At 57.0% G+C, this 25,020-nt stretch overlaps 1 protein-coding gene across 2 annotated transcripts; it reads left to right on the forward strand.

Annotated features, from left to right (window-relative positions):
• The first annotated feature begins 804 nt into the window (after nucleotides 1–804).
• RBPMS2 (RNA binding protein, mRNA processing factor 2) lies at nucleotides 805–24,849 on the forward strand. 2 transcript variants are annotated; one of them, XR_005702960.2, is made up of 9 exons: nucleotides 805–957; nucleotides 12,294–12,371; nucleotides 13,018–13,056; nucleotides 13,539–13,601; nucleotides 14,388–14,538; nucleotides 15,165–15,313; nucleotides 17,965–18,127; nucleotides 23,802–23,871; nucleotides 24,114–24,849. XR_005702960.2 is itself a non-coding variant. In XM_040077127.2 (8 exons), the coding sequence occupies exons 1-7, from the start codon at nucleotides 898–900 to the stop codon at nucleotides 23,862–23,864; spliced, it is 603 nt and encodes a 200-aa protein (XP_039933061.1). In that variant the 5' UTR covers nucleotides 805–897; the 3' UTR covers nucleotides 23,865–23,871; nucleotides 24,114–24,849. The 2 variants fall into 2 exon arrangements, 1 of the variants encoding a protein (XP_039933061.1); XM_040077127.2 differs by lacking the exon at nucleotides 17,965–18,127.
• Nucleotides 24,850–25,020: the final 171 nt, after the last annotated feature.

Raw genomic sequence — 25,020 nt, forward strand, 5'->3', positions numbered from 1 at the left:
GGGGGTTGAACGAGATGAAATTTAAGGTCTCCTCTCACCCACACCACACACGGATTCCATGATTCTATGCCTCGACCCTGCTCCTCCTCCCAGGCCCAAGAACAGGGTTTGCGCGGGGCGCACATCGATGTCCGTGAGGATGGTTGTGGGGTTGCCCTGGCAGGAGGAACCAGGCTGTCGGGGCAGATTTGGGGCTGCTCTCCTGAGGCTCAGGGCCGCTCTCCCGGAGTTACAGGATCTCCGTCCTGAGCTCTCAGGGCCGCTGTTCTCGGGGCTCGGGGCTCTCATGGGGGGTCACAAAGGTGCCGTCCGGGGGCTCTCGGACTCCCGCGGGGCTGAGCCACATCTCCCCGCGCCGGGGATGCGCGGAGAGAACGGCACGGCCCCGCCGCGACATCAGAGCCCGGCGGGCCCTTTAAGAAAGTCGAAACCCGAAAGTTCATCAAAGTTGACAAAGTTTTTCGTAGAAAGGAGGGGAAAAAAATAATTAAAATAACTCGAGCCCAACAACAAGAAAAACCTCCCCGAGGTCCCGGGGGGCCGGGCCGGGCCGGGATTGGCGGCGGCGGCGGCCGGGGGCGGCCCCGGGCGGGGCAGGCGGGCGGGTCCCGGCCCCGCTGCTCGGTGCGCGGTGGCGGCACCGGGAGCGGCGGCTGGGGCTGGGGCGCGTCGGCCCCGCAGCTGCGGCTCGTTGCGCTCCGCTCGGCCCCGCTCCGCCCGGCCCGGCCCTTAACAGCGGCGCCGTCCCGGGACGCCGTATGTGAGCCGGGAGGGCAGCGCCGCACCGCCCCGCACCGCCCCGCACCGCCCCCGCGCACCGGCACCGCACCGGCACCCCGGCTCGGCCCCGCGGAGCTCCGGAGCAGCCGGCACCACCCCTCACCCGAGCACCCCACCATGAGCAACCTCAACAAGGACACCGAGCACACCAACGGCGGCGGCACCGTCGAGGAGGAGGTGGGCGCGGGGATGGGAGATGGGGCGGCGGGGAACCGGGAGCGGCGACGGTGCTGGGACGCCGGAGTGGCTGGGCATCGGGGACGGGGCTGGGGCTGGGTCCGGGTCCCGACGGCGGTGGAGAGCTGGGAGCAGCGGCGGGACCAGGGACGGGGCGGCGGGGATGGAACGCCGAGGTATCGGGGGACGGCGGGTGGAGCGCAGCGTCGTCGGGGAACCGGGGCTGGGGAACTGGGGATGGAGCAGAGCGGTATCGGGGACCGCGGAGGCGGCACCGGGGCGTCGGGGAAGCCGGGAAGGAGCGCGGCGCCTCTTTTGGGGAGGAGAGGACTCGGTGTCCGGGCTGGACCCTCGGACCGTCGGGGAAGCGGAGCGCAGATGCCGGGGCCGCTGCGGGCTGGGCACCTGGGGCCAGGCTGTGGGGGCCAGAGTATGGAGGAGTTGGGGACCTGCTGCTGGAGTCCCCGGGCCGTCCTGAGGAGGGGCTGGAGCCCGGCAGGGCGAGTCCCCTGCTCAGCCCAGTGTCTCTGTAGCCCTGTGTGGCAGAGGGCTGGCAGGTCCCTGCTCCATCCAGCGCAGCCGGTGCCCGTGGGCAGGGTGTTCTGTTGCCCAGTTCCTGTAGCTGGAGGGATCCTGGATCCAGCACCGTTCTGCCCGTGTGGGCTGCAAGGGAGACTCTTGGACAATAGTGGAGGAGCCCCTGCCCTGCTCCGTGTGTGCTGGCAGCCTGGCTGGGGCTGGAGGACTGTGAGCTGACCTGCCGGCAGCCCCTTCCCCAAGATGCCACTGCAAGCCAGAACCTGGATACCTCTGGATTCAGGGCTGGGAAGGCTAGTGTTGGTTGTGTGTAGCCAGAGGTTGTAGCCCTCCACATTTGACCTTTGGTTTTGTTGGAGCCATTGGCTGATGCAGTCATCACTGCACCCCTGGAGCAGCTATTGGCATGGTGGGTTACTAGCTGCCCTCCATCTTGAAGAGGGCTCTGGAAAATGCCTGGAAACGTTTTGCTGCAGTCCTCCGCGCCTGGCCCTCAGGACTGGGGAGGTGCTCAGTCCCCTCCCCTCGCTGTCCTCCGTGCGCTCGCGCCGCCGCAACATGGCGCCTGGCTTTCTCCACCACCCACCGGGGCCGTGCGGGCCCCGTGCGCCAGCTGACTTGGGGCTGTCGTGTCCCCTGGGCTTCAGCCCCGGCGAGGGTGACCCGAGTAATGGGCTGGAATGGATTGGCAGGTGGTGGCCGTAGCGATTCTGTCTGCGGCGTGGAGCAGGGCACAGGCGATGCGATGATGCAGTGGGATGTGGATGCTGCTGGTGGGATGTCCCAGCGTCCCTGGGTGGCACTGGTGTGGGTGGGCTGAGAGCCAGAGCACCTGGGGCTCTGTGGAGGGAGGTTTGGTACCTGGGGGTTTCACAGGCTGTGTGTGCGTGCGCACAGGACTCAATGCGGCTCCTTGATCCAATTATTCACCGGCCTGCAAAGCTTCCTGGGGCTGATGCCACTTGGGGTGTCCCATCCCAGTGGTGTTGCTCCAGCTGGGCTGGTGCCTCACACGTGGTGGTCGGGTGAGCTCCTGGTGCTGGGGCAGAGCCAGTCTGTTCCCCGCTGCTGGGTGGTTGTTTGGCAAAGTGGGTGCTGGAGCATTTCAGGAGCCTGGAAATCCTCACCCTCTGGAGAGGCTGGTCCTCCCAGGAGTGGAGCTTGATGGCTGGAAAGCTGAATTAAAGATGGCATCCCTGGGGATTGGACAGAAGGGGCTCCTGCTCTCCACTGTGCAGCCTCCAGGAGTGAGCCAGGAGGGGCGCAGTCCGTCCACCCTGTTGGATGGTCTGCGGCCTCGCTGTGTGCGTCTGTCGCCCTGCACCCAGGGCTGCAGCGAAAGACCCGCCACCTTGGTTAGGCTGGGACTGCTGGGGGCTTAATCCCTGGTGGGATTGCTGTTGGAAAGTCCTTTCTCCACCAGAATCCAAGAGAAATAATGCTGTGGCTGGTGAGCACAGTTTGAGCTCCATGGTGGCTGCCCTGAGCCTACTCTGAACGCTTGTTTTTCCAGTACTTCTTGGCTGACCAGGAGCTGTTCCTCACTGCAGAGGCTAATGGAGGCATAAGGAGTGACCTTGTGTTCAGGATCCCAGCATGGTCTGGGGGCCCAAATTCCTGCCCAGAAGCTCCCCTTGATACAGAGTGATAAATACATTCAGCGCAAAGTGGAATCCTTCGGTCCCAGCGTATGCAGGAGGGTGTGCTGGAATATTTTCCCACACTGCGTGGATAACGCTGCCAGATCCTGGCGCTGCGGACACTCCTCCATCCCCCCCACCACGCGCCTCCTTCCCTGCCTCCCCAGGCGTCCGCAGAAGGGCGCCGTGTGCCCCAGATACAGTGGGGCGAAGCTCCCAAATTCAGCCTTCCCCTTTATCTTATCTGTGAGCCCCTGGATCTCGCAGCCGCTTCCTGGCTGGTGACATGCGGAGGACAGGAATGCCTCTCGCTCCTCTCGAGGTCGTTAACGGGAATGTTAAACAAACAGGGCCTAATGTCAGTCCCTGCTGTTCCTCACCAGACACCTCCCCGAACGGGATCCCTCCCCACTTGCTGCTATCTTCTGTTTAATTTTCCAGGCAGCCGCCGATCTGCGTGGCTGCATCCCTCCTGGCAGTCCCGAGGGGTAGTGTGGGACAGGCAGCTGCCTAGGTGCTGCACTCCCACCCCTACGGCCGGCAGAGCTTTTCCCGGCAGCTGGAGGAGCTCTCATGCTTCCCGTGGACGCCGTGTGTTGTGTCCCTGGCTGCGTAGCGATGAAACCCTGTGTGTTCACCCCGCTCTCTGGAGCGCCTGATGCAGACATGTTGGTTCTGCTGTAGGGGCTAGTTCGTGCTCTCCTGGGAAGTCACTGGGAAGTTACAGGTCTGCCAGGAGTGGGAGAAATCTGGAGCTGGCTGTGTAGGTGCCCAAACCAGCAGCTGAAGTCTGTGGTTGTACCGTGTGTCCTCTTGGCCGGTCTGAAGGGCCTTTTTGCAGCTCCGTGGGTGGCGGCTGCTGCCCTTGAGGTAGAGCTTGGGGATCCTGGACTGCTGAAGGTGGAAAGTGTTAAATGTGGAGTTGTGCTGGGAGAGCCCACGTGAGGACCTGGCTAAACCCTGCTAGAGAAGATCATCTTAGGAAGAAATACTTCCGTGTGATAGGGCGGAGTCCTGGCACAGGTTGCACAGAGAAGCTGTGGCTGCCCCATCCCTGGAAGTGTTCAAGGCCGGGTTGGATGGGGCTTGCAGCAACATGGGATAGTGGAAGGTGTCCCTGCCCGTGCATGGGGTGGAACGAGATGGTCTTTAAGGTCCTGTTTAATCCTGTTATTCTGTGATCTTCCCTGTTGGTCTGTGGAAGGCTATGGGTTAGAAAACTGTGTTGTAGAGGCAGAAGGCTCTTGGCTTCCAGACAACTTCCTCAGTAGCAAGTCCTACATCCCTTTTTCCTTAGCTGCTGCACTCCAGGGCTGCTGGAACTGCCTGGGAATGCTGCTGGTGAGTGGGCTGTGTTATGTGCTGGATGTCTGTAGCACTTCATGGACTGGTGCCAGGCATCTCTTGACTTCTGTAATCTGCGCTTGAGTGGACCTAGATACCTCGTGCATGTGTGGATTCCAGCTCTACAGCTGCAAACAAATAAGGTTAGTGTAAGTTCTGGAGTCAAATGACTCCTCTGATGCTGCTCTTCACTAAGAGGAACATGAAGCTGTAGTAGTTACAGAGTCACCACTCGCTAATTCTCTTGCACTTGGCCTGGCTGAAGCAGGATGGTGCCTCAGAGCTGTTTTCATGCATCCTAAAAGTCCCCTAAGTGTTAGGAGCAGCTTTCTGTCAGTGACAGATTGTTGGCTGAGCAGACACCCTGGAGTCACCATGCACACAGGGGTTCTGGGAACTGATGTGTTCCCAGACATCCTCTTGGTCTTGAGCTGAGCACTGAGTTGCTCTGACAGGAGGAGGATGTGGGAAACTCCCCATTATCTCCTTGTGTCCTGGTGCCTGTGAATACCCTCTGAAGGAACTTCTTTCTCCTTTCTCCCTCTTTCAAATCCAAGTTTCTTAGACCCGAGTCTGAGCATTGACATCCCAACTCATCTAGTCCCTGTGATGAAATAACTTCTTTCTCCTGCCACCTGGGCTTTTAAATATGACCCAGCTTCAGAAATGAGTCTTCCTCTTAGGCTAATCTGAGGAGCTGCTGAGCAGGACTTTCCTTCCTTAGCCTCAGAATTTTTGATGGTGCCTGAGGAAGTTAGGAAGAGTCAAAGTCAATGTTTCCCGCACTGCGTCTCTGCTTTGCTCTCACTAAAGTAGGAAGGATGCCCTTTGAGATGTCTGGAAGGTAGCTAAGAGTAGTTCAGGCTTTGTTGTCCTTCCTCATAGCTCTGCTTGAGGATCTGGCACTGTAGGAATTCAAGAGTGACTCTTGGTGGAACTAATGTGGAAGGTTGTGGAGTGAAAGATCCTTTGCTGGTGTTGGCCATGCCAAATCATGGAGACTGCTGCCTGGATCACAGAGCAATGAGCAACGCTGCTGCCTGTACTGGAGCTCTGCCTGAAATAAAGGCTTCAGCTTGAAGCTTCACTGTGGCATGACTGTAGAAATGAGGTGGTTGGACCTCACTACAGTACTCAGCGTGTTCCTGCACCATGTGGGACAGTGGAAACCAGGCTCTTGCATTGCTGTGGGGTCAGTCTTGGTACGAGTCCGTGGGTCAGAAGCTGTTGGCCTGGGGATGTGTGTCCTTCCCTTCCTCTGCCTCCAAGGACAGGAGGCCTATGTCTCCCTCAATGTGTAACTGCCCTGGCTCACCTGTAGCAATGGCCTGAAGTGCAGCGTGAGCCATGGATTGGGAGAGAGCAGCCAGAGGGCGTGTTTTGGGTTTGGGTTGGCACTTTTGGTCCATATTTTGGTAGCACACCCCTTCCCTGCTGTCTAGTGGCACTGTCCTGCTAGGAGCTGGACTGAGACAGTGTTGGCTGAGTCCTGTGAGTGGCTGTCATCCTCCCGGTGTCCCCAAAGCTCTCTCTGTGTTGGGGGTGACACTCCAATAACTGCTGTCCACAGTGAAGAGCTGCTGTGAGCTTTCAGCTCTCCATCCACCTGGGTTTTATGGAATACTTGCTTGTTGGCCTGTGGAGGAACCTGACATGCTGCATGGGGCTGGGGCGTGGCCGTTGGTGTGCTGCCCCAAACTGGGTTGATTTGACAGGAGGTTCTGCTGTCTCTGGATGTGTTCTGGGAGGCATGGGACTGAAAAGTGCCCAGGAATCATCTTGTGGCGGGGTGAAGCAGATACTCACTGAAACATCAGAGGGAAGAGTGTTTCTTGTGAGGGTCCTGCTTCCAGGCCCATGTCTCCTGCCAGTCTCTACCCTGGGGAGGAGCTCGTTTCACCACTGTCTCCTGGCAGGAGAACAGGGTGTGGGCAGGAAAAGCTGGTCCATTGCAGGTGAAGTCCATGGCTCCAGCCGATGGTGACAGGTGTCTGCAGGTCCCCAACACCAGAGGGTGGCAGGTGAGGGTGTCTGGAGCCCAGGGCTTAGTGTGGTGGCTGGGTAAGGCCAGTGTGGATGTGAGTGTCCTTCAGCATATTGGCTGTGGCCCTTGTGTCCCTTCTGGCTTAGTGGACCTCTTGGCCAAGGTGAAAGGTGATGAAGGCAACCTGAGGGTGCTCAGCCAGCACCTCCCTGTGCGGGGGAGCTGCCCTGTTGGACAGTAGTCTCTTGGGAGTTGTGGGGCTGACCTTTCCAAATGTTTCATTGGCTTTGAGCCCCTGTTGTATTCCAAACCCATCTGGGTGCTGTCCTTTCACGAATTCATGAGACGCTGCAGGGACACAAGTGATAGGACTTGAGAGCAGCAGGAAGCATCCATGGCAAAGCCACAGCAGCAGCGCTTCCTCTGCCAGGGCTGAGGTCTATTCTTGGGTGCTGTCCCGTTGTGCCCAGACTTATCAGCTCCCATGTGCTTCCTGCCCTCCTGGAATGGGGCTGGTGTCTCTCCCCACTTCCCCCTTGTTGGAGTGTTTTCCTCCCCTGACCACAGGCGTGGCTGAGCCCCGCTGACATCCCCTGCCTGATGTGGGGTAGAGGGGTGCTGGGGAGGGGCTGCTCCAGCTACGAGCAGTGTGAACACCGCAGCCTTGGGGACGAAATGCTGGTGCCCCTGGGCTGGCTTGTGGTCAGCCTTCTTCCCCCTGGGCCAGCGGGATGTCGGTCCTCGTGTGCCTTTCGTGCAAAAGGCTGTTTTCGGAGGGAAATGCCTGAAGCCTGCCTTGCTTCAAGTGCTCTGGGGGAGGTTCAAAGCCCTCTTTCCCGTCCGGGGATGGGTGAACATCTTTCCGGGTGGGATCTCTGTGCCTGCCCGGGGCTCCCTGGTTGGAGCGGCTCCTGGCCTGATCCTTTGCCGGGGCTCGGTGCGATCCTCCGCAAGGACATCGGAGCTCTGCTAGGGCTGGAATGGCAGCAGCCCCCGGCTCTTGTCACCTCTCTTCTGATTGCTGGAGGGGAAACTGAGGCATGGAGTGGTGAAGTAGCCGGTTGCAAGCCTCCTCTCTCGGGATTCTTACCCCGTGGTGTGGAGGCTGCCCTGCTTGCCTGCCGAGCTGTGCCTCGAACAGACCGCACATCTCTCTCTCCCGGCTTTTTCCTCCCTTTTGGCTCCTGGGACTTTGTGCTGAGGGCCAAAGCAGCCCCGGGTTGCAGTGGCAGGACTCTGCAGCCCCACGGCCCGTGTGAGACGCCGAGAGGAGGATCCTATCCCATTTTTCAGCGCCGCCGCTGGGCTCGGCGCGTTCCCCTCCCCGCAGCCCGGTTGTGCAAGCTCGCCGCCCCATTCCGCTCCCGTGCCTTATAAGTCCCGGCTCCGGGGGCAGCCGCAGCCTCGCTGCATTCCAGCGGTCTCACGTCAAGTGGCCCTGGCTGCATCGCGGTGGCCAGGACCGGGGTTCTGTGTCCCCCTCTGGCCTCGCTGGTGGCCCCGGATGCCAGGGAGACGCCCCACTGGGATGCTCTCCAATGGGAAAAGCTGTGCTCCGTGTCCCTGAGCTCCTGGCACCACGGAGTGGCTGCCGGGAGTGGACAGTGCCTTTGGGATGCTGTGGCACAGCTTGTCCCTGTCCTCAGCAGGATGGCACGGGGCTGGTGGCGTAGGAGGAGGGCTCAGCGGGCACATTGGTGTGAACTATAGTGGGAATTGGCTCTTTTCTAGGAAAAACCGGCATGCGACTGGGGTGGCTTCCTGGAGAGGGGCAATGTCCAACGGCACAGTGTGGGGGAGGCACTGTTAGCACACGTTCCTGCTGTACCTGTCCTCTGGTGTCTCTGAACCACAGCTGGTAAGGGCTTGTCTGCTGCAGGTGCTGGAAGTATGGATCCAGGACCAGGCCAGTTTTGGGGGGCTGGAGTAGCCCAGGCTGTGCTGTGGGTGATGTAGTTAAAGGCTGATCTCTCCCAAGGGGAGGGTCCTGGCTCCAGGAGGGGGATTTGGAGCAGTCTTCTAACAAAAAAAGCCCCAGTCACTGCTGCCTCAGGGGATGGGTACCTGTGGCCTTGCATCAGACACTTCTGACATAACTGGACCTTTTTGGGCTGTCCCTTTAGAGAGCTCTTACTCCAAAGCAGCTGTGGCCAGGAGCTGTGGGAGCTGTGCTGGTCTCCTGGCAGCACAAGGCAGGTGCTGCTGCTGCTTGGCTCTCTTGCAGCCTTGGTGTGAAGCTCCTGGCTGTGCTGGCCCAAGGTGTGTGTCTCTTTGGGGAGATGCAGCTGTGTAAGGACTGACACTGAGAACTTGAGAGCTAAATGGTTTGTCCTGTCCCTCCCTCCCCCTGCGTGGGAAGCTATGCTGGGATCCTCCCTCTCTTAAGGGATGGCCTAGATGGTCTTGTCCCTCCTGGCATGAACCCTGTTTTCCATGGCTCTCCTCCATCTCTGTCAGGTGTTTGGACTGGGGACATCCCCAGAGGGGCAGGGATGGGGAAGGGAGGATATCTTCAGCAGGGCCTGCAGCAGTGTCACTCTGCTGGGCTATCCTAGGCGAGAGCTGTTCCCTGCCCTGCTTCCCCCCGTGCCCATGTGTCCACTTCAGATCAGTCCTGGGTGGGATGTGACTGCTCTCACCTGGAATCTCTTTTTGAGTGGCTGGCAGCAGGACCTAAGAATGAGCAGAAGAACATGGTATTCCTGGAGATCTGCTCCTGCTGGATGTCTGGACATGTAGTTTGACCCAGGCAGTTCCCGATCCAGCCTTGGATGGATATTTCTGATGGTGTTTTTGTTTGGTTTGGTTTGGTGGTTTTTGTCCTGTGCCTTTTCCAGATGCACTGTGGAGAGGTTGGATTTGGTGTTTGGTGGCAGGGACTTGAAGTAGGGCCTATTTTAGCAGAAGCCATCCTGTCATGGCATGTTGAGTGTAAGGGCTGGATGCCCGGGTTTGTCAGCCCTGGGTGGTACTGCTGGGCTCTCAAAGCCTGCAGGACTGGGGCTGACTGCAGAGTCCCAGTTTGGTTAATCCACTGGAAGATGCTTGCTTAGACCCTGTTGCCCTCATCTACAGTTTCCTCTCTTTGGGAGCAGGGGAAGAGGCTGGACCAGGTTGCCCACAGTGCACAAGAGGCTCAGAGTGGTGAGCTGCCTCCTGCTTTTCTCCTGTGGGTTGACCTAAATCTTCTTTGCTTTATGCCTGGTGTTGGAAGTGAGCTCGCTCTGTCCCTTGAAAGTACTGCTCAGGTCTCTCACCGACCTCACTCTCCCGTCACTGAATACTTTGGTCTCCCTCCCTCCTTACCCTTCTCTAGATTCACTTATGGATGTGTTTAATTGCAGAGATCTTGTAAAACCAACTGCTCGGTCTTGTTGCTTTCAACAAGCTCTTCTGAGCAGGGACTTCCTTAGTTTGTCTTGAGACCCTTTTTGGAGAGGTTGGCTGGTGGCATTTGGAATTGCCCAGGCTTTGGAGCGATGGTAGCCCTTGATGGGTGCTGTGGCTTGGCTTTCTGATGTCTTTTCAACGCTGTGGATGGTGACAAACAGGATTTGGAGCCCAAGAGAAGCTTATGTCCAGCTAGAGAAGATTTCTTGCTCCTGTCCTTGGCAGCAACTTATGGGGCTGGCACTGGGAGCCTGTTACCTCTGACAAAGAGCTTTTCTGGGCACTGCCGTGCTCTGTTCAGGCTGATGTGAGGGCTCCAGCTCTGGCTCCCCCTTCCCTGAGCCACCACGCGTCTTCCATCCTGTCATGCCTGTCGCAAGGACTTACCAAGTGATGCATCACGGGGCCATTTAGAGACCCAACAGGGATGTGGATTTCTGTCTGCTCAGAAGGAAAATCCATTCTGGGGGCTGAGCACACTTGGATCCTGAAATATTGAAAAGGGACAGTGCTTTCACATGGCTGAGGCACATGTGTGCTGCCACACTCTGCAGTCCTCCCCTGCAAGAGATGGCCGTGGGTCTTCTGGGAATGCACTGCAGGCGCTCCGTGGAGCTCACGCTGAAATGCGAGCGCTGAGGTCTTCGAGGCAGCCAGCAAGCCAAGGACCAGTGGCATTGCCCCCTCTGTCCAGGCACGGGGTGGCCTTGGAGTGGTGCCTTAAAGCATCAGGTGTGGGGTGGAGTGGTTGGGGGAACCTGTCAGACTGAGCCTGGACTTGGAAAAGTGTTTTTGGAGTGCTCCACATGGCATCCTGCTTCCCAAGGCAGGGCAAAGCAAGAGTGTGTGGTAGAGCCATCTGTATTGAAGAGCCAGGGGAGGGGATGGGAAGGATGCTCTGGTTCTGCTCCTGAGATGTGCTGGGCTGGAGAAGGGCTCCTCACACCAGTCTAGTGGGGAACAGTGGCAGCCCTTAGTTCAGCATGCACAAGAGAGCAGGAGCACCCCAAGCCTTTCACAGTCACTGTCTGTCCTGGGCGGCTTTACCCTGGGAAGGGCATTTGTCTGCCTCGGCAGGACTGTCCTGGGCACAGGAGCTCGAAGAGGTGAGTTTTCATTTGCAAGTAAGAGAAACTTCCCTGTGTGGAGGAGTCTCTATGTGGCTGCCCCCAAAGAATTACAGAGGCTGGGAATCCTGTGTTTCCAGGTCTGTCTCCAGCCCAGGAGCAGGGCAAGCATATATGCTGCTTAGTTTGGTGGTAAGAGTGGTTTTGGATACAGCCCACTCTGTCTGGGGAAGGGGAGATGGCTGAGCAAAACAAAAAATGTGGGAGCAGAGCCCTTCTGCCCTGCAAATGTGATGGGGTCACTGTGCTGGAAGCAGGCCAGGAGGTGAGCTCTGGCTTGGGGCTCCTGCTCCTTGTTAATAACGACAAGTGTCTTTGTGACCTCAGTTGTGCATAACTTCCCTTTCCAGCTCTGTGCTGATTTACAAGAAGTCTCTACAGCTTCGTCTTGCTGCTCCCTGTGGAAATAGTCTACCAGCCAGGGTGCAGGGGGAAGGTGCTCATGATGAGTCTGACTGTTGAGCAGAGTTCTCCCAGGCCATGAGCCTTCAGCACTTTCTTCTTCCTGGTTATTCAAGTGAACTATTATCTATAATTTTAATGGATTATCTATTGAGATCCTCCCCTGGCACTGTGTTTTTTTGCTTTGACATGAGTGTGTTTGGACTTGGTCCATGACTTGTACAGCCTGGGAAGAGCAGATGCCTAAAGGGGTTTGCCCCTGCACAGCTGCTCTTGGCTGGGCACAACAGAATTACTGCTCTGAGAGTGGGTTTGGGAGCAACTTCTGAAGGGTCTGAGGTGTGCTGGGAAGGAGCTGGGATGGACCCAAAAACCTTCCTGCAATGACGTTCTGGAGCTGTTGCAGAAGTCAAAAGCTGTGAGTGGGGCACTGAGGTGTTTCTCAGAATTGAGGGCAGTCTTTGAATTGGTGATGGAATTAAAGTGCCAGGGTAGGCTGAGGTGAGGAGATCTGTGTTCTGTAGAAAGATCTGGAGAGAACTGGGGTTTGTACGGGTCTTTTCTGGACCTTTGGGATGTGTCAAACTTAGTTCTTGTGGCAGTGTGTGTGGTCTTTTCCAGTTTAGCCATCGAGGTCCTGTCAGACTGTGGGGCTGGTGTCCGTGTCTTGATCAACCAGGCCATGATGCCAGGGGCTGAATTTTTGTGAAAGCCTGAATCCTTTGAGGTGGGGACCAAAGGGCAAGGTGTGTTTTATCCTGGACAGCACTCCTCTAATGCAGGGAAGGGTTAGTGGACCTTTGATGTGAGGTGTCCTCTTCTTACTGCACTTAATCTTCTGAGCCGTGCTCTGTGCTCCTGCTTTGGCACCAAACATCTCCTTTCAGTACAGCTGGCTGGCCTCTCCCCTAGGTACGGACGCTGTTTGTCAGTGGCCTTCCTGTGGATATCAAACCCAGAGAGCTCTACCTTCTCTTCCGACCATTCAAGGTAAGAAGGTCTTCAAATCCGTGTTTTTGGAGGGAAAGGTGCTGTTTTGTGGATGACCTGGCAGCAAAGGTCTCTCAGGGGAGGTAGGGGTGACATGGGAACCTGAAGCCAGCATGGGATCCCGTGACTTGTGCTCAACTGGGAGCCTCCAGCTGGAGCCCGCCGTTGGAATCGTGCTGTCTCAGCTTGATGAAACCTGCCTGGTCAGCCCTGCTGCTCAACTGGACCAGCCCTTCCTTGAGGACATGTCCTCATCCCCCAAACTCTCCATCCTTTCTCTAATAACCACCTAGGCTGTCTCTGGGGAGGTGGGGTTCCCCTGTCTGCACTCCCGTAGCACAGGGAGGGTGCTCTGCTTTCTCTAGGCGCTAGCTTAGAGGCAGGGTGCTCATCTTTGTAGCTGGATGAAGAGCTAGAAAATGGGATTCCTTCCCAAAAGCCCAGGATGGAACAGCTAAAATACCTGTTTTTCCCCCAGTCTTTTCTACTGGTGGGAAGGAAGTGTTATTGTCCCTGTTTCTACTGCAGTCCCTGCCTGGTGGAGGGCTTGGTGCTACAGGAACTCCTGGAGCTGTCATGTTGTGTCTTGGTTGTAGTGTGGCCTTTTCAGGAGCCTGACACCGAGTTGTTTTCTTCTCTCCTGCAGGGTTATGAGGGGTCACTGATCAAGCTGACTTCAAAGCAGGTACCTCCTTCCAGCCTGTGTATTTTTGGCTTTTGCTAGCAAACTGGACATGCCAGGAGGGCAGAGGGGAAAAAATCGCATTTCACTGTGTAAAGCTCTGTCTGGGCCAGCACCAGCTGCACAGAGGGGTTCTACTGACCCAGCATGTTCTGAATGTCTTCTCTTGCTGCCCTGGGTGAGACCTGAGGCTTCAGCCTCAGACCTTGTGCTGCCATCAGCCTTCCCCACTCCTACGATCAAGGCAGGGGTGCCCATGCTGGGGCTTGCCAGGGTGAGCAGTGTCCCCACACGTAAGAATGCCAGAGCATTTGTGGTGGCAGCAGAGGCAGAGCAGGAATCCTGCTCCAATGACCCAAGCTCTGCCTGAAGCCTCTGTGCAGCTTAGGATGGTCTCTTCTGCTGGTTGTGTGGGGCACAGGGAGGGGCAAGGCAGCCTGAGGAGCTGGAATAATCTTCCAAACTGAAATTGTTGTCTCTTTTAGCCAGTGGGTTTTGTGACCTTTGACAGTCGGGCTGGCGCTGAAGCAGCGAAGAACGCCTTGAATGTGAGTACCCAAAGTGCTGGGGGGCTGAAGGGGCTGGGGGCACAGGCCTTGCTGCGCCCAGAGCTGAGGGCAGAGAAAGGGCAGGGTCTACCAGCTGTGCCCTGGACTGTGGAAGTGAAATGGTCCTGCAGCATCCCAACAGGGAAGCGGGAGAGCTGTTCAAGGCTGGCATCAGCCTGGGCAAATGGATGCAAGCTGTCTCCATGTAGTTTTTGACCACTGGAAGATGGCTCTGAGGGTGTGGGGACTTGCTGTGACTCGAGAAAATATCTCGAGGATGGTCAACATGGAAAGGACACCCAAAAGGATCCCCATCCTGCAGGAGTGTGGGTGGGATCTGGTCAGCAAGATCTGGTTCTGCTGCACTGCAGACCTTGCCTTGGGCTTTGTGACACCTGCTAGTGCCTCTGCTCAAGCTGGCAGAAGGTGTAGTGGCACCACAGATGGGAGCTCCCACACAGATGGGGGTTATTCCAGCTCCAGTGTAGACAGTTATCCCAGCTACAGCAGACAGACCTTTCCTGCCCCGTGCTGGTGGCCATCCCTGCTATAGTGCACATAAGGAGCGGAATTGTGTCCTTCATGTTGGAAACAGTGGTGCTGGGCCAGCTAAACATCAAAATAAAAGCACGTGGGAGCTTGAGTGTTGCAGTGAAGTGACAAAAATCTGGGCATGTGACTGCGGCGTGGTGGCCTTGAGTTGGGCTTTGCTCCGTGAATAACCACAGCCTGTGCTTGGATGGGAGCTTCGCCTCTGAGAAACTGCTGTGCTCTCTCCTGTGACAGGGCATCCGCTTCGACCCCGAGAACCCCCAGACGTTGCGGTTAGAATTCGCTAAAGCAAACACAAAGATGGCCAAGAGCAAGCTGATGGCCACACCGAACCCCACCAACATCCACCCTGCCTTGGGCGCACATTTCATTGCACGGGACCCCTGTGAGTATGCTGGGAGGGGCTCGGAGCTCATGGCTCCAACCTGAGAGATGCCCAACTCTGCGATTGCTGCCACGGTGGAAAGGAACCCAGACCCACCTCTGCTCTGCCTGAAATCTGCCTGGGGTAGGGAGGCCAGCAGGACGTTGGAGCCACAGGAGAATAGCAGGCAACTGGCCAACATAGAACCGTAGAGACGTGAAAGTTGGATTTGGTAGCTTAAGTGATACTATGAATCTTTTAAAGCATCCCTAATTGTAAAGCATAAAGGATGAGTCCTGTGCCAGCTCCCTCTATGTAGCCTGGTGGGCTGAGTAGCCCTGCTGAGGCTTGTGGGGTGACCTGAAATGTGGCCCTGAGCCCCTTGTCCTGCATCCTGTGGCACCGCCCCTCTGCTGCCTGTGTGGACCGCTCTGTCCAAAGCCCACGTGGGGCTGTAATGCAGCACGTTCCTGTCTTCTCCTGGCAAGGCTGGGAGGCCAGAGAAGCAGCTGTGCGCACAGATTTTATACCTCATCAAGGTGGCAGTGCAAAGCCAGGTGGGGTGGGGAATCCGGAGCCCGTCCCCAAAGCGGGCTGTTGGCGCCAGCTCCTGGGACGCTGTCCCCTTGTCTCCTCCTCCTGTCTAGATGACCTGACTGGAGCGGCTCTTATCCCAGCGTCCCCAGAAGCGTGGGCTCCCTACCCACTGTACACCACGGAGCTGACCCCTGCCATCCCCCACGCCGCCTTCACGTACCCGGCGGCTGCTGCTGCGGCCGCCGCTCTTCACGCTCAGGTGAGTCGCTCCCCACGTCCCGTGCCGGGGCTGGGCTCTCCCATCTCCCCGCCACCGTGCTCTCATCGCCGCGGGCTCCGCTTGGCCGGTTCGACCCTGGCCCCTGCTCCCGGCTGCGGGGCAGGGCCGCCCAGCCCCGAGCCAGCCCCAGGGAGGGTCTGTGTGCCCAAGAGCAGGCAGAGCTGGGTGGTGATTCCTGACCCTGCAGGTCCAGCCTGCTTTCCTGCAAGGGGCAGGCGGGTGGGAGGAAGTCAGGGCTCCATTTCTGGCCGGTCCTGTTGTTCCCCACGGCCAGGGAACTTCATTGAGGGACTGCTGGGAGGAAACAGTTCCTGCCAGCAAGTAACATAGCCATGAAATGTCATCCCAAGTCACAGTGAAAGCAAGGGGCTCGGTGCTAAACTGAGGGGCTCGGCTGGGACCCCGTGGGCCAAATGACTCGAACAGTTCCAAAGCTGGAGGAGGGTGTCCTGCAGGAGATGAGTGACCACAGCCTTGCCAGAGTGAGGAACTGGTGGAACAGGGTGTTAGCCACCCTCGGTACAGGCTAGTGAGGAGAGTCATTCCATGCCTGAGCCTCTGGAGCTGCAGGTGGTGGTGCAACCAGCTGCCTGGTGACCCAAGGTTTGCTTGCTGACAGCTGAGGATGTAGGGATGCCCGTACTGGTCTGACACAGATGCTTTAATGTGCAGAGACCACATAAACCTTGAAACCATGAACAAGGGAAAGTCGAAACAGAGTAGCAGTGTCCTAATTCCAAGTTCAGGTGCTTGGTTTGAAGCCCTTGAAGCCCTTGTCCAGGAGAAGCTGGAACCCCTGTCCCTGCCCTGCTCAGTGTGACCAGCCAGCTGTGCTCTGTCTGCTTCTGTCTCTGCTCCCGTAGTGGTGCCATGGGAGACCGGGGCAATGGGACTGAGTGTTGGGGCTTAACCTCTGCTCCCTGCCCTGCCAGGCAGGGTGTTGACTTCTACTCTTCCCTGCTTAAATGGAGAGGAAGAGGAGCTGTGTCCTCTCACCTTGCTGTCCTGGCTGGCAGTGAGCTGTGTTGGCCCTTGGGCATCCTGTTGCTTCCTGCAAGCTTTGTGATGGTAACTGCCCAGCTTCCAGCCAAGCTTGCTTCCCAAATGCCATGTGGAGTGGATGTAGACTCCTGTCCTCTGTCCTGCCCCTCTCACACCTGCAGGCCTCTCCTGCTTCTGCCCTTCTGCAGGTGGGCTGTTGTTGGGCTGAAGCTCCCAGGGAGTAGGGAGAAGTACATTGGGATTCAGGACAGGACCAGGAAGAACACTGGGATGTTCTTTCAAGGACCTCCAGAGCCAGGCTGGTTCTTCACTGGGAAGGTTGTGCTTGCTGGTGTTTTCCAAAAGTTGCTGGTGGTGCCCACAACTGCAGGGCTGTGCTGTGCCCCTCCGTGGCCCAGGGGAAAGGTGTCTTCCTGCCCCTTGTGTGTGTAGGGTGCTGGTCAAGGTTGAATTGTCCCTGGAAGGGAAGACCAGGAAAAATTAACCCCTCTGGCCTGTCTGAGGTGGTTGAGGGAGGCGAAACTTCTATTGCAGTTTCTTCCAGGATGGCCATTGGTGACCATGAGTGTGAGGGTTAGACACCAAAACTTTATGGTGCAAAGTGGGGAAGAAAACTGCTCTTATAGACTGGAGGGTATTAATGAGGCCTCCAGCTACATCTTTTCCCTCTGGGGTCTTAGTTCCTGCCCTCCAGCTGGTGAGCTACTGGTTTCCAAAGAGGTTGTCTGGCTTCACTGTAAAACCCTGAGGAGCTCCCTGTGTAGGCAGAGCGCCCTGCCCAAGGGGGTCCATGGGTTGTGATGGGCCTTGAGGCTTTAGGGAGCCAGTGCACCCCTCCAGGCTGTGGCTGGACCCAGCTCTTTTCCCAAGAGGCTGCCAGGCAGTCCCAGCCGCTCCTGCTGTGCTGAGCCCGTGCTGACCCTGCGGGGGCATGTCCTGGTACAGGATACGTTACCAATAAAATTTAGTGAGGTTAAACATTACTCATGCTGGCAGCTCTGGGCTGCAGCCCTGTCCCTTGCAGAGCTGAGGGTGGAGCACAACAGGGAGATGACTTTTGCTCACAAGCTGGGCTAAAAGCTGTGCCCTTAGTCCCGTGTGCTGAGCCCTCTGCCCTCACGGGGAGGGGCTGGCTCACTCATGTCCCCAGAACAGTCACAGCCCTTCCTCCTGGTGGGCTGGTGTTGGCTGGAGGGCATCCATGGGGATGGCCAGGGCTGTAGCCACTCTGTAGTGATCAGCCTTGAGGCAGGCAAGAAGTTGGAGGATGTAGCTAAACCAAAGTCTTGTCACAAGAGATTTAAACCTTATCTTGCAGCACAGAGTTCAGCAAGGGGGAGAGGAGGTGGCCTGGCCTGGCTGCCTGAGGAGCTGCCCAGAGGGCTGGCAGGAGGGATGAGGGGCAGGAGGTGCTGAGAGGCTGGCCTGGCCTCGGGAACCCTTGGTAAGCCACTCCCAGCCGATGGCTGCTGCTCCTGGCACGTCCGTGCCTTGGTGATGCTCCGGGCTGCTGTAGGTGTGACTGTAGCCTGACCCTGCCCCACTGGGGACTCTGCTGACTTTAAGATTGTCCCATCTGCCTTCCCTCCCTCCCACCCTCTCTCAAATCCCTCCTTTGATGTCCCTAGTGAACTCCAGCCATGATGCCAGCGCAGGCTAGCCCCGAAGCTCAGAGCTGTCCCTGGAGATGGGACGCCCTAGTGATGCCTTATTGCAGCTAGTGGAGTGGCTGTACTACAGCTCCATTCCTAGAAGTGTTAAGCATGATGGCAGCCACGTCTGGAAAGACTGGTAAGGTAACCATCTCTCCTCCAAGGTGCACTGTGGGATTTGCAAGCTTCTGCCCATCTCTGTAGCCCGTATCTCCTTGGCAACCCAGTGCATGGGCCTCACGCTACCCACCCACCAGAGCCTGGGGAATGAGATGCCAGGCCTTCTTTCTAACCCACATCTCCAACTTCGCAGCACATGACATGGCGCACACAGCATGGCACCATCTTACATCAGCTCCTCCCAGCTGAGCCAGGCTCGGCCAGGCCCTGCCCGTGGGAGGGGAGCAGCCCGGTTGAGCTGGGGCAGAGACCACCCTGCCACTCGGCCTGAAAGAAACCTGGTTTCTCCCCAACCTTGACCCTTCGAGGGCAACCAGAAATACACCTTGACCTCACTCCTGGCACACGGTGGGGGAGGTGAGTGACGTGGTAGTGATAGCACACGACTAAATTTTAGTGGGCACCTTAGACAACAGCACTTGCCGGTCACTTTGTTCCAGAATCGCATACCGGGACAGACCCTGCCCTTAATCGTGGGTCTAATCTCACCTCTTTCCTCTCCAGTAATGGAAACGGAGCCGGTTCCTACCTGGAGCTTGGCTTCTCTCTTGCAACCTGAAATAGCAGGCAGGACACAGGTCGTGTGAGCCGTCATGGAAGGAATCGGCAGCCTTGGGAGAGAGGGGTGCGGTGTAGGAGACTGGGAGCTTGGGAAGAGGGAAGGGCCTGGGACTGGTTGGCAGGGGGATGGTTGACGTTTGACTGAAGGGAATGAGTCCTGGTTCAGTTCTCCCTGCCGTGGTTCTGAGCAGACTTTTCTCCTCTCTTCTGTGGAAGTGATGATTAGAAAAGAGGCCACCAAACATGGGGGCCCAGGTCTGCCTTTACCCTTAGAAAACTGTGAGGGGCAAACATGTGCTCCTCATGGGAGGAGCTTGACACAGGCATAGAGACAATGATACAGCTTCTCTTGTTCTGCTTGGTCCTGGTAGACAGGTCCAGCCACTGCTGGTAGGATGGAGTCGGGCTGCATTGTGTCTCTGAGGTGGAACCCCTGGTTTTGGGGTGCCTCTAAACCAGGGTGTGAGTGGGCAGCAGGGGATGCCAGGGCTGTCCATGCTTCCAGAGCTCTTTTGCAGAGATGCTTCCAGCTGTGGCAGGACTCTGCTCTTGGTAGGACTTGCCATGGGATGCAGGGGCTGGATGCAGGATTGGCTCATAAAAATACGGCCACGTGGTGCTGCTGGGGACACAGCTGATGTGTTGGGTACCTGGGGCCTTGGAGACCCTGGTAGGTGTTTCCAAGGCAGTCAGCCAGGTCAAAGCCTGAGGGCATAGAGATGCCAGTCTTTTTGGAAGTGGGCTGCCCAAGGTTCCCTTGAAGCATCCACTGGAGACCTTGAGGAGATGGCAGAGGTGGGTCTCTGGTTCTGGGACCTGTCCAAGTGAGTGGTGGGAGGGAGCAGTCCTGGATCAGGGCTGTGTGGTTGTGAAAGAGCCTGGAAGGACCTTGGGATTTCCTAGCACGGGGTTGAGGCTGATCCCATCGATGAAAGCGGAGGTCAGTACTCCAAACCCCCGTTCCCTTGCAGCTAACCTGACAGACCCACCCTAGACTGGAGACAGTGATTCATTTTCTATCCCTAATAACTTGTTGCCTGTTGGTGCTGTTGTGTGGGGACTTCCCAGGATTTTTTCTCTCTGGGCAAGCTCCATGCATCCCAGAGATGTTCAAGACGTTCCTGGTTGTTGTAACTTTCTGAACTCCAGTGACTCAGTGGTGGCAGAGCTGGCCAAGCAGCCCCAAGCCAGCAGGTCCCTCCTAGCCAGGGAAAAGCAGGCAGGAGATGCTCTGAGCAGAGGATGCTCCTGGGCATCCATCCTCGCTAAGTGGTGGGTGAAAGGGACTGATGTGCCATCAGAAGAGACTTGTGGCCAACAGTGGCTCTCCCTGGCTGGCTCAATCCAAAAGAAAGCAACGCAACTTGCTGGAAAAGGGGAAATGCTTGTTTGCTGCAGTCCGAGAGAGACGTGTGTCTCCCTGAGCCTTAAGGGTACAAGGCATTGGATTGATGGATGGATGCATGCCTGTTAAAGTGTTCCTAGGCAGGAGGATGGACCAGTGCCTGTCTTGTCCCTCACCCAGGTGTGGGATGATGTGCTGATCCTCCAGCTCTCCCCCACCAGAGCTATGTACGGAGGTGCCCGTGCTCAGTCCCACTGCATCTGGTTTTCCTGGTGGTGGGCTGAGCTGCTCTGGTCCCAACCTCATCGTGCCCCCCCACCAGCCCCCTGAGGGGCCCTGGAGCAGGTGGCCTGGGTGCAGTGCCTGCTGCTGGGGCGGGCGTGTGTCCAGCACACAGCAGTGGCTGAGGTGGTGCCTGTCCTTGCCTGCCTGGGTCACGTTCCCGTGGGCTGTGTCTCCAGATGGAGCAGAGCAGCTCTTGCCAGCCACCAGCGGGGACTCTCAGGGCTCACACCTGGTGACCTGCAGTGCTGCCTGCGAGGTGCTCGTGGCTTGCCAGGCTGAGGATCTGAGCATCTCAGCAGCACCGGTGAAGATGCTGCTCTGCACTTCGGCAGCTTGGAAGCAAGATGCAGCTCTTGGATGCGTTAGTTGGATCCTACCAGCTCCCAGGAGCACAAGGAGGGTTTGTCCCTGCCTGTACCAGGAGCCTTTCTGGTCCCTGGGGATCATTCCAGCTGTAGAGATAGATCAGAGCTCCAAGAGTTGCTGGGCTGGCTGCACACCTAGGGGTAACTAAGGAGGAAAGGCAGGTCCTCCAGGCCAAAGGTGGTCTGAGGAGGGACCTGTGTACTTGGCCCTTGCTTCCCCTCTTTCCTTCTGAAGGATGTGCTCTCCATGAGGATGGTGGACAGTTGGATATGTAAATTCTGAGGGCAGTTGGGAGAGACAAAGGAGGTTTTGACAATGAGAGTGAAGCTCTGATGGGCTGTTTCTCTGCCCCATTTATAATTTCATTGTGATTTTTAGGCAGCTGCTGGTGGTGTGCTGCAGCAGGGGGGAGGCTCATGGCCTCTGGGAGGTGGCAGGCACAGGCACACATTTCTCCTCTCCAGCTGTTTTCTGGGACACATGTTGAAGGCAGCAGCACGAGGCTGCTGCAGTGGCCAGCAGTGGCTGCCTCATCTCTGCGAGCAGGAGATATTTCGGTGGTGTGACCAGGCTCCATTCCAACTGTGAGCTAATGCCTCTCCAGAAACAACTGTGTCTCTTCCACTAAAAGCCTCTCTTGCTCTGCTTTCCTCACCCAGTACTGAACATCTCCATTAGTTCTCAGCTCCCTCCTTGACAGATGTAGTATTTTGAGGGGTGTGAAGAGAAAACTGCCTTGGCAGGTGCCTAGAGAGTGTCCTGGCTATCTGCTGCCTCTGATCCACTGCTTCCTGTGCTTTCTGCTGTCTTTGGGAACATCCCTCCTACTGAGTTCCTGCCTCATCCCATCAAGCCCTTAATCTTTCTGTAGGCTGAAAGACCTGGCAGGTCATTCTCTCACCCTGCCAGCGTGTCAGAGCCTTGGATTGTGCCCAGGATTGTCACGTCTGTAGCAGCTCCTGCGGGGCTGCAGGCTGAACCCCTCTGAATGCAGGGCCGGGCTAGAGGTCTGTGGGGCCACGGTGGGTCAGGCTGGGTGGGTTTGGTGTGTGAGCATTGCAGACCTGCAGGAGGGAGGCAAGAAGGGGTGGTCTGATGCAGTGATGCTTTATGAGCCCTAGAGCTACGAACAGTGAATGTTTTAAGAGAAAACCAGGACTTCTGTTGAAAGTGGAGGTGCTGAGGCTCTGCAGGTGGGCCAGAAGGTGGCTCTGAGGACAGGCTGGAGGTCCACCAGGCTGGGCTGTCCTGGCTCATGAATGGCCTGGCTGTGCCGCTTGGCCGAGCCTGCGTGGGGTGGAGGCGGCTCTCAGGGTTAAGCACTCACAGCCTTGGGAACGAAGGGGGAGTTTCCTGTTACTGCTGGGCAGAAGGAAACTGCTTCCAGCTGTCGAGGGGAGGGGTGTGGGGTGGGAGACACTGGCCAGGGAGGACGGCTGCAGAGGAGATGTGGCTCTGCTGAGCAAGCACCTCCTGGTGACAGGGGTTGGGGGAGTGAGAAACCCCTGTCCTTGCTCTGGCAGCTGCTGTGGTGGCCCTGCAAGCTGTCAGTGACGCTGCTGCCCATTCCAAGCCTTCCTGGGTGTGGTCTGTGCACAGTGTGGTGGCCCTGACTGGGCAGCAAAGGTCCCTCTCCCAGGCTAAAGAAGTGGAAACGCTCTGTGTGTGTGGCACTTTGGTCCTGGCACTAGATGGGACCCCTCGGTGGGGTGGAGAGTCTTGGTAATGTCCGTGCCCTTGACTCCCACAGCTGGACTGACTGGGATGCTGTGCATGAAGTGAGGTTTGGGGCCAGCTGGGAGCTGATTTAGTGGCACCCACTTGTCTTGTGAGGGCATCTGGCAAGAGTCCAGCAGATTATGGAACCGTGGAATGGTTCAAGTTGGAAGGGAGCTTAAACCAATCTCATTCTACCCCCATGTCATGTACAGAGACATCTTCCACTAGACCAGGTTGTTCCAAATTTTGTCCAAACTGGCCTTGTTCTGAGCTGATGAGAGGCTCCTGTGAGGACAGAGCTTCTGCTGACTGGCAGGGCTCATTTAGGAGCCATCTCCTGCAGAGGGACTCAAGGCCCGTAGCTCATGTGGCTGCAGTTCTCCTGGCATTGGAGCTCTCATGCCTGTGGGGGGAGAACCTGGCCACTGCAGGCTGTGGCAGTTTGCTGCATGTCTCTGCACGTCCTTGGGAGAGGAGCATCGAGCCAGGCTTGTTTGGGTGAGGGGACAGCAGTGCCAGGGCGAGTGTTAACAAGGGGAGTGGCTCACATGGGGCTCCAGGGGATTTTCTGCCACTTTTCTCCCTATCTTAAAGCCAGGTCCATCATTGTGCTGGTTCTCAGAGCCCTAAATGTGCTGAGGCTGTGCTCTTCTCCTGGCGGCTGGAGAGGGAGGAGCAGGGGGTGGCTGCTGTGCTCCAGCAGCAGAACCAAGCTCCAGGTGCTGCTCCAGCTGCTGGATCCGTGCTCAGTCAAGTGGCACGGGCTTGTCTCCCGCTGCTGATGCAGCCCAGCCAGACACACTGGCCCTGCTGACCAGATGGGATCATCTGGCTGTCTGAGGCTGTGGGGCTGGATGTTTCCAGCTCACTGTGTCTCCTAAGGGACTGGAAAATGTCTGTTCAGCTACTGTCCCTTGTTTGCTTGTCCCAATCCAGCCCCTTCCTTGGCGAGGAGCAGGTCTGAGACATAGATGTGGCAGCAAGCACCTGCCAGGAAAGCCTCCAAGTCTTGGTGGTTGGAAACTCTGCCAAGTTCTTCCCATGGTGTGGTTTGCCTGGAGCCATTCCTGGTAGCAGGGTTGGGGCTTGGAAAGCTCCACGGGCACTTGCTGTAGTGGATGAGCCATTTTTCTCCCCATAGATGTCCTGTAGAGGTTGTCTGGTTTTCATGTGTGGTCTTGAGATGCCTCCTTTGGCTGGCTGAGGGTGGAGCTGTTCAAGCAGCTCACCCTGGAGCCTCCTTTCCCATGCTGGAGACATCTTTGCTCCATTGCACACGGCTTGAAGGAGCTGAAAGGTTGTACTCTGGCTGAGGTAATCCTGGATCACGGACCTCTGCCGTGGCTTTCTTTTCCAGATGCGCTGGTATCCTCCCTCTGAAGCGACCCAGCAAGGATGGAAGTCTCGTCAGTTTTGTTAGTTCGTTAGTAAGTAATTAATTACTCTTGGAGTCAGGTCTTTGTCCTTCCTTAGGTTCCTTGGACTCTTGAGGGGAGGAGGGATGGGAGCTTGGGCTCAGCCCCACACACCCACCCAAGGATGTGGTTGGGTTTCCTGGATGCGTGACGGGAGCAGGGAGACCCCCAAGGCGCGGGCTGGGGAGGGGGCTGTGGGACACCCTCAGGACACAGGTCCAGCTGGCCTGGCTCACCGTGCTCCTCTCCTGCAGTGTCTCCTCTCGGCTCGTGTTCCTCCTCCCTGCCTCTCCGCAGAGGGATGTGCCAGGGACGATGGCTCCGACTCCTCTGGATTTGGTACGTGGCCAGCGGACACCGCGCTGCCCCCGGGGCTGCCAGCACCCCTGTTCCTGGACTGTGAAGCCATCTCAGCCCCAGCCACGGGCTGTGCTCTGCCTCCATCCCTCCCTCCAGGAATCCCCAGGACCTCCTCCCTGACCGAGCTTTGCCATCTGGCTGCACTGAAACCCAGCCGGGGGCTAGGTCCTGGGCTTCCCGGCTCGCCCTGCCCCGGGGGCGGCTCGGCTGAAGGAATCGAAAGGCAAAATGGGTTTTGCATGTTTTCTGGCATGAATTAAAACACTTAACTTGTGTCTGTGTGAGTGTAAGTTTGTTTGTTCTAGCGTTTGTGTAGCCGTTAGCAACAGGTCTTGGCCCAACGGATTGATCCATCAAGGTTTTCCTCTTGCTTCGGTGAAGACTTGGCTTTGAGAAATACTAACTGTCCTTGTCTCACCCCTTCTCCCACCTCCACCCTCCCCTCTCCAGGATGATCAGAAAAATTTGAAAAATGCTTTTTTTTTTTTTGTTTTTTTTTTAAAGTACGATGCACTGGGTTTTTGTTCTTATCCATTCTGCTCGTTTTAAAGTCAGGGTTATATTATTTTTTTTCCTTCTTCAGACTTCTATATATAGAACAGCTGTAAAATATCTAACCTTTTTTTTTTTTCCCACATTCTTCTGATTGGAGAGCATCCAGTCTTGCCAAATAATCAGCCATCCTTATGGGAATACCGAACAAAAAAGTATGAGTATTTTTGTACCATGTGTAATAAGGAAATATTTATGCATCATAAAGAATTTCTTGTGTGTTTGTGTGCAATTAATTATTATTATTAT

Source organism: Hirundo rustica, chromosome 13, assembly GCF_015227805.2.
Source record: "Hirundo rustica isolate bHirRus1 chromosome 13, bHirRus1.pri.v3, whole genome shotgun sequence".
NCBI classification, from domain to species: domain Eukaryota; kingdom Metazoa; phylum Chordata; class Aves; order Passeriformes; family Hirundinidae; genus Hirundo; species Hirundo rustica.

What these genes read in the sequence shown, in the direction of transcription:
- RBPMS2 (XM_040077127.2), top strand. Translation starts at nt 898, where the DNA reads ATGAGCAACCTCAACAAGGACACCGAGCACACCAACGGCGGCGGCACC. An exon ending in TTCTCTTCCGACCATTCAAG is followed by an intron (nt 12,372 to 13,017) that starts GTAAGAAGGTCT and finishes TCTCTCCTGCAG; the next exon opens with GGTTATGAGGGGTCACTGAT. An exon ending in CAGCGAAGAACGCCTTGAAT is followed by an intron (nt 13,602 to 14,387) that starts GTGAGTACCCAA and finishes CTCCTGTGACAG; the next exon opens with GGCATCCGCTTCGACCCCGA.